The sequence below is a fragment of the Anoplopoma fimbria genome, chromosome 8 (assembly GCF_027596085.1).
Source record: "Anoplopoma fimbria isolate UVic2021 breed Golden Eagle Sablefish chromosome 8, Afim_UVic_2022, whole genome shotgun sequence".
NCBI classification, from domain to species: Eukaryota; Metazoa; Chordata; class Actinopteri; order Perciformes; family Anoplopomatidae; genus Anoplopoma; species Anoplopoma fimbria.
The window spans coordinates 17,626,764-17,644,745 of NC_072456.1; the positions used below are offsets into that span (position 1 = coordinate 17,626,764).

Genomic DNA, 17,982 nt, shown 5'->3' on the forward strand with positions numbered 1-17,982 from the left:
GGTGAAAATTATAGAATGTACTGTATGCACTAGAGACTGTGAAAGAACAAAGAATATGTTTTCAATTTGAAGAAACAATTACATATGCCATGATGTTGTACAAAGTTAAATTGCCTTTTTTTTGTATATAGTTTTTAACATTTACATTTACATTTGGACCACCAATAATTTATTCTGGAAACAAAATTCAAGAGCTTGGTGGTCCGTGAGGCGAGGGCTTAAAAATGTTTAGCATCTATCCCTGACTAAGCAACGTCTTTGAATGAATATGCATATCAATTAAATTACCTGTAGTAGTTTAATGTGAGTTTACCTTTTAGAAATATTTTCTTGTCAACAAAGTTAAGCCCACCAAAATGTGATGTCTGATGGAGATTCTGGTTTGCTGGGTCACCATGGTAATGACAACGAAACAGTCATTCATTCATTTCCGTAACCTGCTTATCCAGTTAAGGGTCGCAGGGGTGCTGGAGCCAATCTCAGCTGTCAATGGGTGAAGGCAGGGTTCAACCTGGACAGGTCGCCAGTCTGTCACAGGGCTGACATGTATATATATATATAGACAGACAACCATTCACGCTCACATCCACACCTACGGGCAATTTAGAGTCTTCAATGCACCTAAGCTGCATGTCTTTGGACTGTGGGAGGAAGAACCCGGAGAGAACCCACGCTGACACAGGGAGAACATGCAAACCCCACACAGAAGGCCGTCTAGCCCGGGAATTGAACCCAGGCCCCTCTTGCTGTGACAACGAAACAATAATAGCAATAATAATAATAGTTCTGAGAGGAAGATTTAAGGCCCAGTGAGATCCCTTGTCATCAGTCTACTATGCAAATAATTGTTAAATATGACTATTATAAATATAACAAACAACTTTTACATAATAAATCATGTGACACATGAGTTGCTGAGATTTCCGACTGGCCCTTGAACGCAGCATTTTTCCCCACCAAAGTCTGCTCCATGGGTATTCCCATATGACGTGAACGCAGCACAAAACGACAGCAGGCAGAGGTGAAAAGTCTGGATCATGTTTTCATTCCAGCGGAGGCATACCTGAACGGCAAAAAGAGGACACTGCACATACAGATCAACAGGGCGGTTTTTGCAGAGCACGTCGAGGATCTGTCCACAAAGAGATCACATTGATGTTGTTGTTAGCCAAGCAGCTAGCACAAGCTGTCATTTGTTAGCTAACTAGCTAACGGAGGACCCTGTTAGCTCACCGCCACCATCGTCGCTCCTAGCCAGCTGTGCATCGCCCTGTCCTCCTACGATGGGAAACGCAGCCACTGCCAAGAAAGGCAACGAGCAGGAAAGCGGTGAGTACCTGGAAACCATGCAATAACCTGTTAGCCATCTCACTGTTGGCCATCATGCAGCGTTAGCCTGCCATAAAGTCAGTGGAGGGCAGCCTTTAGCAGTGGTGGTCCAGTGGTAGCAGACAGCAATGTTACAGTGATAAGGGCTGCAGAGAAGATCCATCTTTGTTAGGGCAGGTTAGGTGTGTTAGCTCCCTTGTTGTGGTGTCTGTTTGCTTATCTCACTAAGATGATGCACCTAGATTATTATTGAAAATAAAGAATTGATAAAATGACAGTGAGGTCCCCTCCATCCTGTTGGAAGGTTTCCCACATGCATTGAATGCATCCTTGACTCAACAAAATGAAGGGTTTTTATTTTTGCTAACACTTTAACGTTTAACTGGTCTTAGATTAGATTAGATTAGATTAGATTCAACTTTATTGTCATTGCACAGAGTACAAGTACCAGGACAACGAAATGCAGTTTTAGCATCTAACCAGAAGTACAAAAGAAGCAGTAAAGGTGCAGTGCAATGTGCTGGATAAATAACAGATAAATAATAATAAAAAAAGAAAAATAACAGTATGAGTAGTATGAACAGTATGAACAGTGGATATGAAATGCAAGATATATACAGTATGTATATATATATAGATATAGTCTAAACAGTAAAATGTAAGTACAATGTTTAATTTCCAAAAGGCTCATATCAGCTGCCAGGAACCGGATAATAGCAGCAAAACATTGGTTTATACTAAAGTCGAAGCACAAGGCCTAGTCACTGCCAACAACAGGTACCTGACACGACCGAGAGACTAGTTGACCAGATGGCTGCTTGATGTGGTTAAAGCAGGTTAATGATGGTGATCATGGTGGTGGGTGTTTTTGGTGTATAGTCAGGCTTTGTTTTCCAAACAAGGGCTGCAAAAGGCTAGCAACAGTTTTTCTATCCAACCCGCTCACTTGATGTGTCATGTCAGCTGTCAACAAGTTTACTGTAAATCAAAATGTTATGCCTGGCTGGCTGCTTTTCTTGCAGTGACATTAATGTGTTGCCTTGGTGCTATAACATCAAGGAAAGGTAGCCCCCCCCCCTGTCCTAGTCAAATTGCACCTGTTGAATTGCAATTTTGCAATCTGGAGTGCTCAATCAATCACTTGAAAGTAATAGCCAGAGGCCACTGTGTTGTGTTTAGTGTTCATGTGTTAGTAAAGACCAAACTAATCCACTAAACTGTCTGTCTGGAGAGCCCTGCTCTTGAGCTGCTTTCTTATTGGCAGTAGTCCTTAAAGTCTTGCAGCCTTGTTTTTCAAGGTGCCTGTAGTTTCTGCAGGGAGGCATGGAAAGTTGTGTCAAATGACAGTGTGATGCAAACTGACAGGTACTGAAACACACTGTTTTACACATTTTGGTTTAATTTATATTTCTGTTTGCATTTTAGGTATTTAATAATTCAGAGCGCCCACACTGCTGTAACTACAAACAAACCTGCGTTTCCAGTACATAAGCTTTAAAGAAGGAAAAAAGTATGCAGCATCAGGGTCAGTTCGTCAGGGTGACTTTAAGCATAGTGGGAAGCTCTTTGAAGAACTGCATTTTTAAACTTTACCACCAGAGAGCATGATAACCTGGAGATAACATCTCTCTAGGTCAGTTAGCAGTACAGGCCTACAGTTTCCTTATCAGCACTCTGAATGCACCACAGCTGTGCAGTGTTTTTGACATAACCATAAGAGGCTGTCCTTTTTGCGTGCTTTGTTACTTTAGATACCGTTTGTCAAAGCATATCACCATTTGCATTTCAGACCAAAAAGTGTTTCGAACTACATAGAGAAAGAAGAGATGCAGTTGGCTGCTTAAACTGCAGCAGAGTACTTGAACAGGAAGTGTAATTTTATGTGGTTAGCCAAGCATTGCAGTGCACTTGGCTGCATACAGGAAGTTCGTATCACTCATTGGTCTTCAGTCTGAAAACGGTTACTTTTCCTGTGAGCCTTTCACTCACGCAGCAAGAAATTTGTCTCAAAATGGCCCAGGGTAAGGACCAATCCTTTGCCAGCCGCCTTTTCCATAGATGTCGTAAGAGTAGCCAAGAGCAGAGGGGACAAGAGAGTGAGGTGCCTCATACATCTGAGTTCACCATCATGTGGGATAAGTTCAGTAAGTGTGCAGTGTTGCTTTTACACTTTTTACACAATTTGTCAGCTGCCATCTGCAGCTGTGAGTGGGACGAGTCTCAGCTTGCGTTTGTAGATTTTGTGTCTGAAAACTGATTTAGATGAAGCTTAACCAAGTAGCGTATTATTCTGAAGTATTTTAAGGGGTTTGGTAAACCTTTAAGTTTGAGTATTTAATTTTTCATGTGCATTGTCGTTCATTAGTTTGTATCAAGCACACGGATCCTGACATTAGGAAAAGAAGCTTTGTAGAACGGATAATTTTTGGTGCCTCAGTTGCTTGCATCATCTTTGTCCTGTCATTTCTGTGTACTGTTTTTCAAGTATAAAATGTGATTTATGTGGGCTTTACACAATGTCTTTTCAATCACTGTTGTATTGTCTATGTGATAGATATTTGTAGTTTAACAATATTTTGTTCATTGAATGATTTTAAAAGCTTCCTGTATTATTTGTATGAAAGTTAGGTCTAAGTATGTATACGTAGGTATAAGGCTTCTTATTGTGAGGAATCAACCCATACTAACAGAAATATCCACTTATTGCTTGATTGTAAACAACTAAACCCTTGATTATTGGTTTTAGCTACAGTACTGTTTTCATAGTCAGTTGAAGTAATTCATTTTCCAACTAAAATAATTATGTTACTTCCAGGTAAACTAATTTAATCAGGTTCAACTTCTGTTAGGTGGTAGTTGTCCTCATCTGTGTCATTTTGTTATGTGTTGCCACTTGAATCTCAAATGTCTTTGTTTTACGCACTTCATAAATGTTTCTTCCTCTCTTTCTCTTCTCCACCATTTCCATCCATGTGGGTCAATGTTCCTGCAAACCCTTGGTGAACTGTAGAGACTTTTGGTATGGTGATTTTTCCATGAGCCATCCTAAGTCACAGAGAAAAAGTTTATTCTGCAGTTTAGGCCTATTAGATTTGTGTAATCCTAGATCTAAGCAATACTAAGATTGAGGTTACTTAGGATAGTCTGTTAACATACAGCTTCCACATAGTCCTTCATGCCAAGTATGCATTTAAATCAGCAACCGCATACCAATTGCAACACCAACAAGACATTAGATACCCGCCATGACTCTGTGACTTGGGACATCTCATGTCTGCTGTGACTTTCACAATGCCTTTCTAATGCCTGCACTGTAGCCTCAGTTATGTTCTGTATTTTGTCTTTTTTTCTCTGCCCAGTATTACTGCCTCCCTCCTTTACTCCCATCTACTCCTGAAAGCGATGCAGAATAGCTTGTCTTTGAATTGGACAATTCTGTAAAGTCAACAAGAGCTTTTTGCATCACTTTATTAAGTGAAATTTCCTGTTTTAGACGTGTTTCTGAGTGAGGGGCGGGGGGTATTTTTTTTACTTTTCTGTCAAGTATAGTCCTGCATCCTCAATACTTGACTTATGCTTGACCTTAAAATGCATTTGTTTCCCTGAACATGTGAACTGCCTTTGTTTATTTTCCCAAACACGTTAAAGTGCCCCAGTTTATTTTCCTCAACATGTTAACTGACCCTGTGTGAGTACCATAATGCTTATTGTTAAATCACACTTCTGTCTCTATTTATAGTAAAAGAGTTCTTAGCTAAAGCCAAAGAAGATTTTTTAAGAAAATGGGAGTGTCCACCACAGGTAAGTTGTTTCCTGTGTTCTATGCTTTATAAAATTCCAACTTTAATTGTCTCTTAACTCGCTGGACTCGACTTTTTGAGTCTGACTGAGGCAAAATGATGGATAGACATTTTGTTTCATAGCGCTTAGCCGCTTCCTGGCTCAGACCTTGTTGACTTGAATGCTAGCTGATGCATAATTTAACTGTGACACTAAAGCCTATTTATTGTACAAACATCACCCAGCATGTTTTTTTTTAACTCTACCAAATTTAAATGCAGAAATGAAGCATTTCAGTCATCACTTTGCTGTCTTCATTTCCGCTGACAATGTTTCCTCAGAGCACAACTGGCCTGGATGACTTTGATAGGTTCAAGACGCTGGGCACTGGCTCATTCGGGCGAGTTATGCTGGTCAAACATAAAGAAACAAATCAGTTCTACGCCATGAAGATCTTGGATAAACAAAAAGTAAGTGTATGGCTTTCAAGAAATCCCTTTAATCATCTCATTAGAACTAGTGTCATATATCAGGGTAGTCTGTGAAAATCAAACTCCTACACACTTGACAAAGGCTGCATAACTACATTAATGCAGTACATCTTGTAAAAGGAAATGGAACTCTTCCTCTCGTGCACTGTGACCATGTTATCGGTGAAAACCTCAGAGGCGCTTCACATGAGAGTTTCGTTTTTTTAATGCTGATGTGAGAGTCGTAGGAGGAGGTTAACGTGTCCTCTGTGCGTTTCTCATGTAACAGTACACTGTTTCCTTGAATTTCACACAGTTGGCTTAAGAGGTAAAGCTGTCTGACTTTCTGTTTCGGCTGTAATGCTGAGAGAATTTCCTTGTTTCCATCGATGTCTGCTCACTTGGCTTTTTTTTTTTGTCTTCACACTTTGTGCAATGAACTTTTATTAGTCCATCACGGGGGTCTTGAAATAATTTCTGTGTTTTTCTTATCTTACCACTATGCTACTTTGCTAATCATGTAAATTTCACATTGCTGTTGACCATTTCCCAAAGCATATGCCATACATTCAAGCTTAAAACTAGCTTGGGATACAGTAAGTAATTCATCACAGTCATAGTCATGGCCAGGTGTTATATGATTGTGTGGTAATGCAGTTGAAACTGTGGATTGAGTTAATGTCGGACTGTTAAAATAAGGACCTAGCAAATTAGGACATTCCTTTCTGTGATGTCTACATTTTGCTTATTGGCTTATTGTTGTCTGACAATATGGCTTGTGGATGTGATGCCATTTAACACCTGACCTTTTAAGTCTTGTATATCCGAGCTTCCCACCAACTCATCATTGCACCAGATGAATGCGATGGTGGACAATTTAAACTAATTTCACTTTCAACCATGCAACAGACAACAAAAGAACAACTCTGATGGGTTAAGCTTTAAGACTGTGAAGAGAAATGGCTTTTCACACCTTGCTGAAATAAATTGAAGCCAACAGCTGACACGAGAGGAGGACAGACATAATTCTAACATAAAAAAAGAATGCAATGCTTTTAAAAAGGTTCCCTCATAATTGGCCTTAAACATGTAAAATATTTTTGTGTTGATTTACTTTTTAATCAGGCATAGCTCTTAGAAATCATGGGTACTTGTGGCTTTGTTTTATGTTTAGTTTGGGAACTGATATACCACTTATACATACTCAGTTCAAGAACATGCTGTGCTTAATATAACCTTAGTACTAACATTGTGCCTTGTTTTTTTTTCAGGTGGTGAAGTTGAAGCAGATAGAACACACACTAAATGAGAAGAGGATACTACAGGCCGTCTCTTTCCCGTTCCTCGTCAGATTGGAGTACTCTTTCAAGGTACATGCTGGCAACTACCCATTGCAACTAACTATATGGTAACCACATTACCAGTGTTTTTATATCTTTCACCAAGGAATCCTAATACTAACCCAACAGACGTTTGTGTTCATCTGTCACAGTGCTACAGTTGGTGTAGTATTAATCTCAAAATGACCAGCCAACTATATGTTTGTAATTAAAAACAACCTCAATGGAGTAGACACCCCCATAATGTACCATGACTTTTGTGATGTTCTATTTCCCTGAAGACACTTACCATTTAGTATATGATCAGTTAGTGCAGGAGGCCTCTGCTTAAAGGTGTCTTGCTTTGAATAACAGGATAACTCAAACCTCTACATGGTGATGGAATATGTCCCCGGTGGAGAGATGTTCTCACACCTCAGACGTATTGGAAGGTTCAGGTATAGTGTACATTTCTATTATATTTCTTTATTTTTTTATTTTTTTTTTATTGTAAAATGCTGTATCAGCCACTAATAACTGGACAGTTTTCAATTTGCTAACTGTGGTCTATCAATGTCATGGATGGAATAGCTCGAGACGGACATTATTTTCAGGCTTATATATGGAATGAATGATTGAGTGTGCTCCTTTACTCAGAAGAGACTCTTCTTCATATATTACACCAATGTCTTTCCACCCTCCTTTTTTTCAGTGAAAACCATGCAAGATTTTATGCAGCTCAGATAGTACTCACCTTTGAGTACCTTCACTCCTTAGACCTCATCTACAGAGACCTGAAGCCTGAAAACCTGCTCATAGATCAACATGGGTATATCCAGGTACACAGTCTGTGTAATGTTGATAATAGAAAAGTAAACTGAATGCACATGTATCAGTCATCAACATGTTCTGTTTGTAAACTATTAGTTGTAACTAAGAAGGTAATCAGAAACTCATCAGCTGCTAGTAGGAAACAACCAGGAAAGAGTAGGTGGACCTATTTGTTATGAATATAAAGACAGGTAACATAAAAAATGACAAATTTATACATTTAGTCGGTTTAATCCAAGTTAGATGTAAAAAAAACAGATGTAGGCTTCTGTTGACTACCATGGTTTGAAGTGCAGTACATGTGAACTTTGCCTTTACATATTTACTTTTCTTATCATGCTCCTATTGTTCTCTCTTCAGGTCACAGACTTTGGCTTTGCCAAAAGAGTAAAAGGCAGGACCTGGACATTGTGTGGAACTCCTGAGTACCTGGCTCCAGAGATCATCCTCAGCAAGGTGAACCTTTTGTACCCAATACAGCCCACATACAAGTGTTCAACTTTAAAGGGTATTTACATTTATATTTAGAAAAAAATGCTAAGAGTTGTAGCTTCTTTTATGGATAGTAACCCAAATTTGATGACAATAATAATAATAATAATACTAATAACTTTTTTTATATAGAGTAGTATATTTTTAAAAACAAAGTTACAAAGTGCTTGACAATAAAGCAATAAAAAAATCTAAAAAAAAGTACAAGATATAAAAGGATAAATAGTTAAAATAATTACAATTGGAGTTGAAATCCGGTCCGGGAACTTGGTCGATGTTTGGCCCCAGATTATCTGGTGATGTGAGGGGTTTACAGATATAGTCTTAAACCACTCAAACAGTTCCTTTAATTTCAAACATGTTTGATATTTATGAGTTATAATCTGGATATCGTCAGTACTTTCTAAACGGGACCATAATAGTATTATATATTATATATTAGAGAGACAAGCCGGAGCAGCTGACTGCTTTTCCAACTGTAAATATAGCTGCTACTGTTAAACACTATTACAATCTCACCTCCAGTTCCATTGAACAATAGACAATCCTTGTTGACCCCCGGCCAGTTTCTAAAACAGCCTCACTACAGCCGCCCCATCACAACAGGAAGTTGTAGTGCCATGCCAGTGACCGTTTTGTTTACGCTACTTCCCCATGAGATCACGTGAGAGAGAACACATGAGGCAATGTGTTGCTGCCTCTGGCACAATGAACTTAATAATAGCCTGTAGTGTGTGATGCCCCATTATTTTCAAAAAACATCTGTAAAGATTAAAAATATAAATATATATATATATAAATTCTACCCGATTTCAAAATCGGTTAGGATATTAAACTCCTGTAGTCTGAGCCCGGCTTTGGTACGAGTTTAAAGCCCAGCAGTAGTGTTTGTATAGAACTTTTCTAAATATGGAGAAGAAATGAAGGACCTGATCTTATTTAAATGCCGCTGTAAAATTATCCCAAAACATATAGAAGAGACAAACGATAACTTTGTGTCAAGTACAGTTTAATTGAGCATATTTTACTTGACAAGGAAACCAGTCTTGAGTCAAAAAGTATTTGAAACAGGCAAGAATTGAAGCTAGCTGGCCCGGCAGATTGTGTCGTCTTTGGATCCAATACATCGGCTAGTTATTGAATGCAAAGGTTCATGCTAAGTTGTCCAATTACTTTGTGTACTAATGTTTGTGGACTGTTAATATCAAGATTCAATGACTACAAAGTTGCATGATGTAAACATAAAACCCCACAATTTAAAGCTAAGTGCAGAGTCAACACAAGAAAATAAATAAAAGTGTCTGTTTATGACTCTTCCAGGGCTACAACAAAGCTGTGGACTGGTGGGCTCTAGGAGTTCTCATCTATGAAATGGCTGCTGGTTACCCTCCCTTTTTTGCTGATCAGCCGATCCAGATCTACGAAAAGATTGTGTCCGGCAAGGTATGCAGAGATAGTAAAAAGCAAAGTCTTAGAGTCTAAAGATTGGAATGCTTTTCAACCACAACCTTCAGCTTGGATTTGTTTCTCAAGTGTTTTGTGTTGCTCTTTTGTATATTTTTACCAACCCATATTTTTGTTATATTAAATGGCTGAATAACGTGTCTTTGTGTTGATCGTGCTCGGTAATCCAGAGTTCCCTTCTTTTTTTCGCTCCTGTAGGTACGATTTCCCTCTCACTTTAGCTCCGACCTGAAGGATCTGCTGAGAAACCTGCTCCAGGTCGACCTGACAAAGAGATATGGCAACCTGAAGAACGGTGTGAATGACATAAAAAATCACAAGTGGTTCTCCCAAACGGACTGGATTGCCATCTATGAGCGAAAGGTAGGTAGTTATTGTTTCATAACAATGTTTGTGATCCCGGAAACATGTAATGACACATCTGGTACTATCCATCATTTAGTTCTTTAGTAAATTCAAGACATGAGGTGATCTTGTCATGGGGTGATGGTGTGTTGTGCCCCTTTATTGTAAATTTGTGTTGGGATTAGTCTTAGTCTTACTCTTGAGAAAAAAATGCTTTTTAGTTTAGTTCAAATTTTGGTTATTTTTTAAGTTTTAAAACTCATTTAAAACATTTTTGTCTAGTTTTAGTTCACATTTGAATAAACATTTAATGTTTTCAAAATGTTTTCTCTCTTATTTAGTCGTAGTCCTGTGTCAAATTTCCTTTTTTAATCATCAGATTATATTGAACATTTAAGTCGAAGTAGTCTAGCCATAACCAATAATTTTGTCATTTTAGTCACACTTATTACAATCATTATCTGATTAAAAAGTTAAGAGTTGAATGATAACGGATGCAGCTTTGCTATGAGGAGCGGACCGTTATGAGAGCCCAATAAGCAAAAATATCTGTTGATCAACCACCTAACTAGCAAACAGTATTCATTACAGTTGCACAATATTTTGGGGCTGAGACAAGAAGGAGTGTGTGTGTGTGTGTGTGTGTGTGTGTGTGTGTGTGTGTGTGTGTGTGTGTGTGTGTGTGTGTGTGTGTGTGTGTGTGTGTGTGTGTGTGTGTGTGTGTGTGTGTGTGTGTGTGTGTGTGTGTGTGTGTGTGTGTGTGTGTGTGAAGGGAAAGTGACCAAGATAAATACAGATTTTTAGTTAAGTTTTAATCTCCTCTTTTTTCGTCAACACTATTTCATGTTTATATTCTCACAGTTTGTAACTTGTTGTCATGGAAAAAAATTGTTCACGGACATATTTTGTCATAGTTTTAGTTAATAAAATGAACACTGATTTGTTGAGAATAACATCCAATGTCAATTATGTAACCAACTGATCGGAGCATTCCGAGTTCTGAATATCTGGTAAATTGGAAAAATGCTGACTTTAATCAAATGATAGGTACTTGTAGGAGAAGCCCCGATTGATTGCCCATCATGTATGACCACTGGATTATGATCCCACACTAACTTGAGGTCCAGTACTATCTCCTTAGTTTTCTTCAAATTTAAAATGAGATAGTTGGCATCCCACCTCCTGCATAAAACTCTCTTTATCATTGAAATAGAATGAAGATGAAGTTTAGTACTTTAACAGAACAGAATTTACACCAGCCATTATTTGGCATATTTAAATTAATAATCAGAAATTAATTCCTTACTTTCTTCTGCATTCTTAGGTTGAAGCTCCCTTCCTGCCAAAGTGCAGAGGTCCAGGAGACACAAGCAACTTTGACGATTACGAAGAGGAGGACATTCGTGTGTCACAAACAGAAAAGTGTGCAAAAGAGTTTGCTGAGTTCTAGTAAATGGGCAAGTGTCCCGTCAGGGATCATACTTTTTGGGATATTTGCACTCTCCTGAGGGTTACGGTGGAACTGAGGCCATCCCGTGTTCAAAACAAATGCCTCGTTCCTTCATCCCACACAGCCGAATGAGGTCCTTCTTGCCATGATCCTGCGTGCAGTTAGCACTATCCTATACACAGGCACATTATGCAGACAACCCTTGTGCTGCAACACAAAAAATACTAGACCACGTTCTCATCTTTTGTCTTTTTTCTTCTGTTCTTCTGTTTTTTTGTTTGCCGCTCCCTCCTCCTTATTTCAGTTCAAATAATTATTTGAAAAGCAACATGAAAACTAATCTTGTGCCCATTTTTAAATGGCACAAAGAGTGATTGATTGTATTAGCTGGTATTGCACATATTGTGATTTAAGCTCCGGGAAAATTGAAGGGATTATTTTGGTTTGCATTTCTGACATTGAGTCTTGCCAGTTATATGTAGTCTGTTACTTGCCTGAGTGTGTTTTAGGGTTCAGTTTATTATTACTCAATCATGAACACTTCAACAGTAACCATTATTCATCATTCTTGTGTCCTTAAGACCTAGAACCGTGTATTTGTGCATATAGAATTATACACATGTAGAAGACATACGATTTTCAAACATTTTGCGTTATTAAGCATGACCAAATTTCAAACAAAGAAACTGGTGCTTTGTGAAAGAATAGCAACACTGATGACATTTCTTTTTTGAAGTTTCTGAATTTTAGCACCCACACATTCAGTTCTTGAAGAGATGAATTAATAGTGACAAGGGTTATTATGAAGCAGAAACTTGTCAATGCTGTATTAGCTCAATTGTAGCATTGTTTTATCCATATCTGGTCACATCTCAGGCTGGGTGTGGTATTAAATGAAAGGAATGAGATGATATATTTTTCAGGTACAACTCTTGTTTCACAAGGAAGGAAAACTGAAGGTGTTCACTCCACAGAACGGGGTCATCTGTGTTTGGTACGTCCATTGAATGAAGTTTATTGACATGGCATAATTGCTGAAAGATCACTTTGTTAGATTTTCTTGAGAGTAAGTTGCTGTGGATGCAAAGCAGTATGTTGGTCACATGGACATATTTTGTCCATTCTGGGTTTCTTTCCCATTTTGTTTGTAAATTGTGCTTACACAGTGCTCTGATGAGGACATTGTGCGACTGCCATATTTGTTTTATTTTCAATTTTACTTTTGCATGTTTGTTACATTTGTACAGCGGTGTCACAACAAGCTAATAGTGCCCTGAAAGTGTTCCCATATATTTTTTTTGTTGTGTTTTGTTACCTTTTAAATTGTTTCATAGCCTGGGACGTTGATGCATTCGATAGGCAATTTTTACCTGAGTGACATATTCCTCTAAATAATCCCATGAAAGCAAAACTAAACCATTAACCATGAAATAATAACTGAAATATCATAACCTTGAAGTATTCATATTGGTCACCACTTGGTTGAAACATACTTACCTCAACTATAGCTTGTAGTCTCTTTGCATCATTTAACCAATTTATACACTGTGATGAAGCAATATTTGCTCACTCTTCCTCGCAAAATTGCTCAGGCTGAGTCAGGTCAGTTAGAGAACGTTAACAAGACAAAAATGGTTTGTCTTGTTACAGATTTTCAAAGGGAATAAGGTCAAAAGAGTGACTTTTGAAGAACATGTTCATTGTAAATCACTCCTGATAAGTTATTGTCTACAAATATTTAATACATATGTTCTCCCCTCAAGATAAATATAAGTTTTATGAGGGATTTTTCTATTAAGAGCACCACTCATTTCCCCTGAATTCGGACAAATTGCCTGTTCTTGCTGCTGAAATGTAGTCCCTGCCTCTGGCATGACTGGTTGACGTGTATTTAACAGGTGATCATAGAATCTATATGTCAAAGGTTCAATACCTACAAGGCCAAGGTGTCCACTTATTGAACTTCCAGATGTCAGAAAAGTCCTGATTGCTCCTGATTCTGTGATCTTTTGATTTTCTAGAGGGAAGTTTGTCCCTGCCGTCCACAGGGACGTCAGAGTTTGAGGTAATTTCTGCAGGTCGGGCATTCAGGGTTGTGGGGAAATCAAAGTTTTTACATTTCACATCTTGTTGGAAACAATAATGCATTGTTGACAGTCTTTGAAATTGATAAGTCTTCTGAAGTTTGGATCAGTATTTGACATGGTGCTCAAGTGTCTGTGGATGAGAAAAATGCAATTTAATCAAGTTAAACAATCTTAGACAACCAAATGTGAAAAAGGTTTGGTGACTGAATGCTTTTTTTAAGATACTGATGTGCTGTATATTGATATTGGTTATGCCTGAATCCAAACTTTTGTTTTCATAAATTGAACACATGATGTGACATTTGATTTAGCCCCGGTTTAAGTTCAGAAAGCGCAACTGTTTCGTATGCTATTTCTATTTATATTAGAGATGTCTAATGAAATTACATTTTAAATGTTTTGACTTGCATAGTTCTCATTATGCAGGAGACTCCAACTGTTTTATTCACAAAAGTGTAATTTACAGTGAATATAGTGGGCTATTTATTTGTACCACTTTTTCATTTGCCCTTATTAAGAATAAAACATTTATAGAAATTAACATATTTTCAACAGTTAATACACATTTATGCCTCTCATGCCATTTTAAATTGTATCCTTTTAGGTTAAATGATTTTATTATTTTTCTTAAGCTATTTGTTGTATTTTATTACTTTGGATATACACCTTTTTTAAAGGAGATCCAACATAATTTTACCAGTTTGAAGGGTGAACAGAATGTAATTGCAAGACCAATGACATTTTTATTTGGACAAACTTTGAAAAAACTACCCATGGGAATTCAGCATGTTTCAATCCAAACTGCCTGTGTGTAAATCATCCCATAAAAATGTGTAGAAAAGCCACAGCTCTTATGTGTTATTTATCCCCCATATCTGTATAATATTTGTCATATTTGATGTAAATGATGGCACTTCACACTCCTGACTGAAGGAAATCCGTTTAGTTTATGAGCTAGTCACACATGCCAGTATAGAATCAAAAATCAGAAATGTGTCTGTTTTTAATTTGTTGGATATTTTTCACATAATTAAGAAGGCTGACACGTTTTGTTTTTTTCCCCACCCATATTTACTTGTGTTTGCAAGGAGAATATACTTTGCTGTAGCAAATTTTATGTAACAAAGGATATGTCACTATAATAAATTCTTTTTATTATAACATGTCGGTATTTAATGTGATGATACATATTGTATGCGTTGTTATTGCAGTGATGTACTTCAGCAGGTGCTGGATCATGCTGAACTACGGATGCTGGCGTTAAAACAAAAAAAGAACTCCACTTCCCATGATGCTCTGCTGTCATGTGGGCGAAGAAAGCCAAACCGATGAAGAGGGCTAGTTGCCTTTACTTGATTAAATCTTGATTCTATCAAATGAACACCGCCGTTTTAATGATTGTTAAAATATCTCAGTGATTAGGAAACTTTTTGTTATTATCTGACGCACGTGTGCAGCTTGCACGCGCTGTTGTTGTCAAACCGGAACCCCCTAAAATAAGGTAAGTTAACTGTTAACGTTATATTCTATATTAGCAAGCCGAGCTAACTATCCCTGTTAGCCTAATACGAGGAGGCAGCGATTAGTTATTAGCTATCGACATTTAGCACAACGTTATTTATTTATTGTGCTGCATTTTCACTTTATTTATGTCACGTTACATGAACAATTTCATGTTGTATGTAACGCTATTCTGCTATTTTTAATCGTCATTTTTCCACACAGTGCATCCTCTCCCCGCTGTCACTTATTGACACAATGCTAGCAATGTTAGCTTTGTTCTGGGCTTTGGCTATGTTTTGGTTGTACATTTTCCACCTGTACTTATTTGATGTCGTTGCAGGGAAGACACCCAGTGAATGCCAGACTGTGAAAGAGGAACAATGCTGGTGTTTGAGCTGCCAACCCACTAAAGCTCTGCGAGAGAAGACATCTGATGAAAAACTACTGCAACGTTACAGATTGTAAGAGACTCTTTTGGCCTGTTATGGCTAGGTTTAGTGCTTTAACTTAAAGCACAAGCGTCCTTGTTCACCAGCAGTCTGTCCAGAGCATGGTTTCTGTTTGAAAGAAACATTTACATTACAGTCATTTAGCAGATGCTTTTATCCAAAGCGACTTACAATAAGTGTATTCAACATAGAGGTATTCAAGAGAACTACTAGTCACCAGAAGTCATAAGTGCATCTCCTTTCTTAAACAAGCATCTAAGAGCATAAACCAGAGCAAAAGTACAGTGCAGAAACAAACTAATACGAATACAATAAGTGCAACAAACTAATACGAATACAATAAGTGCAACAAACTAATACGAATACAATAAGTGCAACAAACCAATACAATAAGTGCAACAAACTAATACGTGTACAATAAGTTGCACTTATTGTATATGTATTAGTCTGTTGCACTTACTGTATTCGTATTATACAATTCATAGAATACAATAAGTGCAACAAACTAATACGAATACAATAAGTGCAACAAACTAATACGAATACAATAAGTGCAACAAACTAATACGAATACAATAAGTGCAACAAACTAATATGAATACAATAAGTGCAACAAACTAATATGAATACAATAAGTGCTAAGTGGAAGGCTCAGGGTAGAATTTCTTGAAGAGGTGAGTTTTCAGCCTGCGCCTCAGCTCGTGTTGTTAAGAAGCTTTTAGTCCAAGTTAAATTGCTTGACCGTTTGTCCAATGCAGCAGTTACCCCTAGGAGCCTTTTGGAGCTTTATCGTGAACTGTTTTGAGGCAAAGCACCTTTTAAAATGTTCATAAAATCCAAATTAGTCTTTGTTTTTTTTAATGATACCAAACATGCAATACTGAAATACAGGTTAATATGTGTGAAATAATGCACAACATTTCAATAACATTGAAGTTGTGTAATATTTTACCACATTTAAGGGTCAATGGATTGAGTTTTCTGTTTTCAACTTGTTGATTTTGTAAAACAATATGCCATTTGTGTTTAAAACCTGTGGAAGAAATGCTTTTCACACTATTTGGGGTGACTTTTGTGGTGAATATTGAACATTGATTTGAATTTGCTGAATGTCAAATCCCTCATTAGACAATGATTATTATTGTATTCATTTATTCTCCTTTTTTTTCTTACAGCTGGCATGGAAGACAAAGCAAATGGCTCTGTTGACACCAAAAGGTATCATATCCACTTAGTGTTAGACATTATTAATAGATTTGAAATAATGTGTTAAACAGCTGAGTCATTAAGATGAATGCATTCACTGTGCCTGCACAGCCCAGAGGAGAACGGCCAGCTGCCGGACCCTGCCAACTGGGGGGTTGCTGACGTCGTCAATTACTTCAAGGCAACAGGGTTCGAGGAGCAAGCCACTGCTTTTCAGGATCAGGTTGGTGTTCTCTTCCTGCTCCAAAAAAAATCAGTCGCATGATGAAAATAAAGGAGGATGTCAGTCTGATTCTTCTCTCTCCACCTGACAGGAAATCGATGGCAAGTCCCTGCTGCTAATGACGCGTAACGACGTCCTGACGGGACTGTCGATAAAACTGGGCCCTGCACTAAAAATCTATGAGTATCACGTGAAGCCGCTGCAAACTCAACACCTCAAGAGCAACGCCTCGTAGCACCACAGGCCACCCCAACACCCACCTCAGTGACAATCATCGTGTCAGGAGACCCCAGGTTAGCTGCCAACTCACAAAGACTCCTCTGGCCACAGTGGCACCTTAACAGAATTTGAATGCTGTATGTTTTTATAAGTGTGGACTCCAAAAATGGGTTTCACTTGGAGTCACCTCAGCTGTTTACCCTTTCATCCATTCTTATTTCTGCTGCTTGAGATACTCTACGTATTTTATTTTTTAGTGTGTTGTTATTTGAAAGAAAGTAATTTTGGGCAAATACTGTGCATGTATGACTTTTTCTGAGTGTGTGTGTACATACATGTGTTTGCGTGTGTGTGCAAAGTGAAATTAACCCATGCTGGTTTAAAAAAAAAAAAAAAAAAAATTTGTATATAAGATTATATATATATAGTTGAAAACGGTATATGTTGTTGTACCTGAACACTTTGATACATGCAAAAGATGATTCTGGTGCATCCCGTTTTGCCCTAAAATCTGTTTTTATGCTCTAAACTGTGCAGCTGAGTCCATGAAACGTCCTTGGCATGTAACAATGAAGCATTTTGTTTTCCCAGAAACAAGGAGCCAAACAAAAGCCTCTTTGTTCCTGCACACCTGCATTATCTAGGCACGAGGCCTAGTGTATACATTCTAATGTTCCTACCTGTGGTGCTTTCAGCATTCTTGCAAAGACAACTGTATTAAAGTATGTATGACCAATGTATATGTGCAACATAACACTGGAGTTTGAAATTCTGAATCAAAGATTTGCAATAAATGGTGCTCTTTTCTCACAAAA

At 37.8% G+C, this 17,982-nt stretch overlaps 2 protein-coding genes across 5 annotated transcripts; both read left to right on the forward strand.

Annotated features, from left to right (window-relative positions):
• The first annotated feature begins 1,034 nt into the window (after window positions 1–1,034).
• prkacba (protein kinase, cAMP-dependent, catalytic, beta a) lies at window positions 1,035–14,700 on the forward strand. 3 transcript variants are annotated; one of them, XM_054602204.1, is made up of 10 exons: window positions 1,035–1,329; window positions 5,069–5,130; window positions 5,451–5,579; window positions 6,851–6,949; window positions 7,274–7,356; window positions 7,611–7,737; window positions 8,090–8,185; window positions 9,542–9,664; window positions 9,884–10,048; window positions 11,355–14,700. In XM_054602204.1, the coding sequence occupies exons 1-10, from the start codon at window positions 1,284–1,286 to the stop codon at window positions 11,478–11,480; spliced, it is 1,056 nt and encodes a 351-aa protein (XP_054458179.1). In that variant the 5' UTR covers window positions 1,035–1,283; the 3' UTR covers window positions 11,481–14,700. The 3 variants fall into 3 exon arrangements, with proteins under 3 accessions (XP_054458179.1, XP_054458180.1, XP_054458178.1); XM_054602205.1 differs by lacking the exon at window positions 1,035–1,329 and adding an exon at window positions 3,269–3,350; XM_054602203.1 differs by lacking the exon at window positions 1,035–1,329 and adding an exon at window positions 3,285–3,473.
• A 183-nt stretch (window positions 14,701–14,883) lies between these two features.
• samd13 (sterile alpha motif domain containing 13) lies at window positions 14,884–17,957 on the forward strand. Of its 2 annotated transcripts, none has more exons than XM_054602521.1 (5): window positions 14,884–15,068; window positions 15,411–15,531; window positions 16,695–16,737; window positions 16,837–16,948; window positions 17,040–17,957. In XM_054602521.1, exons 2-5 carry the CDS (start codon window positions 15,504–15,506, stop codon window positions 17,181–17,183), a joined length of 327 nt encoding a protein of 108 aa, XP_054458496.1. In that variant the 5' UTR covers window positions 14,884–15,068; window positions 15,411–15,503; the 3' UTR covers window positions 17,184–17,957. The 2 variants fall into 2 exon arrangements, with proteins under 2 accessions (XP_054458496.1, XP_054458497.1); XM_054602522.1 differs by having other exon boundaries at window positions 15,411–15,521; window positions 16,694–16,737.
• The last annotated feature ends 25 nt before the right edge of the window (window positions 17,958–17,982 follow it).